At 30.4% G+C, this 5000-nt stretch overlaps 1 protein-coding gene across 2 annotated transcripts in view; it reads right to left on the reverse strand.

Annotated features, from left to right (window-relative positions):
* Positions 1-93: 93 nt before the first annotated feature.
* LOC125043870 overlaps positions 94-5000 on the reverse strand; it is a 16161-nt gene continuing 11254 nt past the window's right edge. Inside the window, exons 2-4 of one of the 2 annotated variants that reach the window (XM_047640213.1) lie at positions 3167-3229; positions 2552-2680; positions 94-1874 (exon numbers count right to left, since the gene is read on the reverse strand). In XM_047640213.1, the coding sequence (XP_047496169.1) occupies positions 1624-1874; positions 2552-2680; positions 3167-3229 (443 nt within the window). In that variant the 3' untranslated portion in view covers positions 94-1623. The remainder of the gene's footprint in view (positions 1875-2551; positions 2681-3166; positions 3230-5000) is intronic. The other variant, XM_047640214.1, reaches the window with a different exon arrangement.

Below are 5000 nucleotides of genomic sequence, written 5' to 3' on the forward strand. Positions count from 1 at the left end.
AGAGAGAGAGAGAGAGAGAGAGAGAGAGAGAGAGAGAGAGAGCGAAAGTGAACGAGAGAGAGAGAGAAAGGAAATCTAAAATAAACATATATGTATAATCATTTAATTAATTTATTTCATTTAAATGCATTACAATACTGAAGCATATAATCTCATTTTTTTCTTCAGCCAGTACAACAGACATAGCAAAGGCACAGGGTCATAAGTACACAATGTGATACTCAGAAATAACACTCATAAATATATATCATAACGACAATTTGTAACGTCCATACGTAGTCACAACACATCAGAAAAAGTCAAGTGCATGTTTGAGTCCTTATGTTTGAAGTAAAGTTTCTTTGGCGTTGAAGTTTTCTTTCGTCACGTATACACATTTGATTAACAATGTTAACAATGTCTTTATGGTCGTTTCTTATATATTTGACTATTCCATTTAATTCTTCCAATATGCAAACTATTATAATTCTCGTAAAATTTATCGATTAAGCCTATAATTTTAATGAATACACATATAAAAAAACTTGACCGAAAATATATTAATATTGGATTATCATTAAAAATCAAAAATAATTATGAAATTAAATTAGCCACGAAAAAAATATTTGGCACAAAATTACTCACTCATTTTATACACAGTTATAAAATTTATAAAATACCGATTCACTTACAGCGATTAACATTCTATTTACTTGTTCCGAATTAGAATGTCTGATAAAAATGAACTGGGAAACATAAATATCATATCGAATCCATGTGAAATATCATTCAAATATCATTCTACACGATTTTGTTGCAGACATGTCTACCTAGATAAAAAGGATACACCAATGTGCCATGTACACACACACACACACACACACACACACACACACACACACACACACACACACACACACACACACACACACACACATATATATACAGTGCATGGATATAAAAGTAGAAAAAAAATCACTTATGCAGGGTCTCTCTTTCCTAACTACTGGCCTCCGCTTAGGCTTGGCCGTATGGAGGTTATCACAGAGTTTCTCACCACAATGGAATGCAGAAAATCACAGAATGTCCTATTAATCGCGAATCGCTCTGCAACACGATTTTTTCTTTCTTTTTTTTTCTTTTGCACGTTGATCAGGAGGGGTTCTATGTACCGGATGATTGCATAAAAAAATTCTTCCTTCCTAAACAGGGTATTTAATTCATTCGTGCAGGTAAAAGGGGGACAGACACGTTATGAGTTCGCACCGTATGAGAGGCGTATCTTTGTACCACGTGAGCGTTGTGCGTTCATGGAACACTTTGTGACATGGACAAGTTGAGGTGAAGTTGGGAAGGCTGGCTTGGTGACTCTCCGCTGGGAGTGACTAGGGATTTCCGTCTCTTCTTTATACAAATACTGTCTCTTTGTTCACCATATCCTCTTTCCTCTACTTGGAAATGCAACAATTCATATTCCAGCGAATATCTGTTCACGCGATTTACCAGTATCTCGTTCCTTCACCTCAGTCTTTGGCAAACAATATATATATATATAGAATAAACTCTAATTTCGGAATAATACCAGACCGAAACACCAGAGAACCGAGAAAATCCTACTTTTCGGTCCCCCACTGTCGGCATCCGTCACGAGAAATGCTCAGAAATCACGGTCGTCGAGAGCATCGCCAACACGCCCAAAGCGAACAGAAACGACCACGACGGAGCCCGGAGATGGGACGACGCGTTACAGAGGTCGTGGGAGCAGTAGCAGAAGGTCGTCTGGGTACGTCGACTGTCCCAGCTGATGTCGTTGGAGTAACATTTGTCCTCCAGCATCTGCATGCTGTCCTCCAGGACCTCGGGGCTTCCGCAGTACTGCTCCGAGACGCTGGCTCCTGCGGGATTACGGGGCGTGGTTAAGGGAAAGGCAAGGAAGGGGAAAGAGAACGTGTGTGTGTAGGCCTATGCAGAGTGGTAGAGTAAAACGGAGACAAAGAGACGAAGAGAGAGAACAAAATACATGAATATACTCAAGCACATAGACATATAACCACACACACATACATAAGTGTCTATATATAAGTATATATATATATATATATATATATATATACATACACACATACACAAAAACACATGCAGACAAACACACACATACACACATACACACACACGCACACACACGCACGCACACACACACACACACACACACAGCAGAGAGAGAGAGAGAAAGAAAGAGAGAGAGAGAGAGAGAAAGAGAGAGAGAGAGAGAGAGAGAGAGAGAGAGAGAGAGAGAGAGAGAGAGAGAGAGAGAGAGAGAGAGAGTACACTAAAACCATAAATGTAAACCTTATACTCTATAAATATACCACAGAATAATCTATTTCCAAGTGAAAGTAATCGAAGAGTAATCGATTAATGATCGCAAAAGTAATCCAAAACATACACCCACAAACAGACACACACACACACGTATATATATAAGCATAAAGGTATATCACCCTTCTCTACAAACACCTATATCTATCTATCTATCTATCTATACCCCATAGAAGCACAAGCTCGGACATACCTGTGACCTTGCTGACAGTGAGTTTGGTGACGCAGCGGTGCACGTCGGGGCTGCATATTTGGACCGTCGCGTATTTGGGTTCAAGACAGGCATCCCGACCAAGGCACTTGAAGCACATCCTCACGTTATCTGCTTGCATACATGAAAAAGAGGAGAGAGAGAAAAGATAAGTTTCCTTTGAAATTCCATGTGATTATTGTTCTATTTTTTTTTTTTTTGAGGGGGGGGGGGGGGGAGGTTAGCGACTGAAACCTGCGCGGGCCTTATGTCAAGCTGGTCCGCCATGCATGTGTCCCTGCTAAGAATGCGTCTGGTGTTTTTGGTCTGTCAGTGACCGTCGGGAGATTCATGCACGTTCCCGAAATCTGTTTTTCTTCGTATGTTTACATTTTCGTGAGTTTTTTTCGTGTTTTTTTTTTTTTTTTCTGTTGGTATGTTTGTCTGACTGTTGACATCTTATTTTCTGTTGTTTTTTCCTTCTTTTCAGTTTTTTTCCCGTTTGTTCACATTTCAGTTCTTTATCTTGTATCTATTTACTTATTATATAGATATCCTTTCTCTTCTAATACTTTAGGAAGAAAAAAGGATAGATTATTATTGAGACCAACATCTAACCTTGGAAACCAGGGTCGGGCATGAACAGTCGACCAATGACACTACAGAGACCAGACGATTCAGCTGTAATAAGGAAAGAGAAACAAACGCTGAACATAGACAAAATAACAGATAAGGAATCAGTTATAAACCAAACAGGTAAAGACACAAAAATCATCACGCAAATGCAACAGAAATTCATAAATAAACACTTAAATGAATAAATAACTAAACAAATGGAGACAAACATGAATAAACAAAAAATAGTGATGACATGGTTATTCCTTTTAAACTGAGGTGGACGGACGGAAAAGATGAAGAAGAAAGCAAAAAAAAAAAAAAAAAAAAAAAAATACGAACGAAAGAAAGAAAAAGAAAATAAGAAAGAATAGAAAGTAGCATACGAATAAACGCGTCGATATATAAGGAAAACGACCGTGTTCGACTTTTTCGTCACATAATAATCAAGTAAACACACGATGTCTATCGGTTTGTTATTCCCCTCACGAACGACGCGGGGGTATCCAAATGCAAATGTTTTTTTTTTTGTCTGTCGCTGATGGTTCTGGCGGTGACGGTAAAAGACACCAAACCTAAAAAAGTCGCACGCATGTGTGCGTATGCACATGGCACACACACACACACACACACTCACACACACACACACACACAGCAGAGAGAGAGAGAGAGAGGAGAGAGAGAGAGAGAGAGAGAGAGAAAGAAAGAGAGAGAGAGAGAAAGAGAGAGGGAGAATAATAATAATAATAATAATAATAATAATAATAATAATAATAATAATAATAATAATAATAATAATAATAATAATAATAATAATAATAATAATAATAATAATAATAATAATAATAATAATAATAATAATAATAATAATAATAATAATAATAATAATAATAATAATAATAATAATAATAATAATAATAATAATAATAATAATAATAATAATAATAATAATAATAATAATAATAATAATAATAATAATAATAATAATAATAATAATAATAATAATAATAATAATAATAATAATAATAATAATAATAATAATAATAATAATAATAATAATAATAATAATAATAATAATAATAATAATAATAATAATAATAATAATAATAATAATAATAATAATAATAATAATAATAATAATAATAATAATAATAATAATAATAATAATAATAATAATAATAATAATAATAATAATAATAATAATAATAATAATAATAATAATAATAATAATAATAATAATAATAATAATAATAATAATAATAATAATAATAATAATAATAATAATAATAATAATAATAATAATAATAATAATAATAATAATAATAATAATAATAATAATAATAATAATAATAATAATAATAATAATAATAATAATAATAATAATAATAATAATAATAATAATAATAATAATAATAATAATAATAATAATAATAATAATAATAATAATAATAATAATAATAATAATAATAATAATAATAATAATAATAATAATAATAATAATAATAATAATAATAATAATAATAATAATAATAATAATAATAATAATAATAATAATAATAATAATAATAATAATAATAATAATAATAATAATAATAATAATAATAATAATAATAATAATAATAATAATAATAATAATAATAATAATAATAATAATAATAATAATAATAATAATAATAATAATAATAATAATAATAATAATAATAATAATAATAATAATAATAATAATAATAATAATAATAATAATAATAATAATAATAATAATAATAATAATAATAATAATAATAATAATAATAATAATAATAATAATAATAATAATAATAATAATAATAATAATAAT

The sequence above is a fragment of the Penaeus chinensis genome, chromosome 34, assembly GCF_019202785.1.
Source record: "Penaeus chinensis breed Huanghai No. 1 chromosome 34, ASM1920278v2, whole genome shotgun sequence".
Taxonomy (NCBI): Eukaryota; Metazoa; Arthropoda; class Malacostraca; order Decapoda; family Penaeidae; genus Penaeus; species Penaeus chinensis.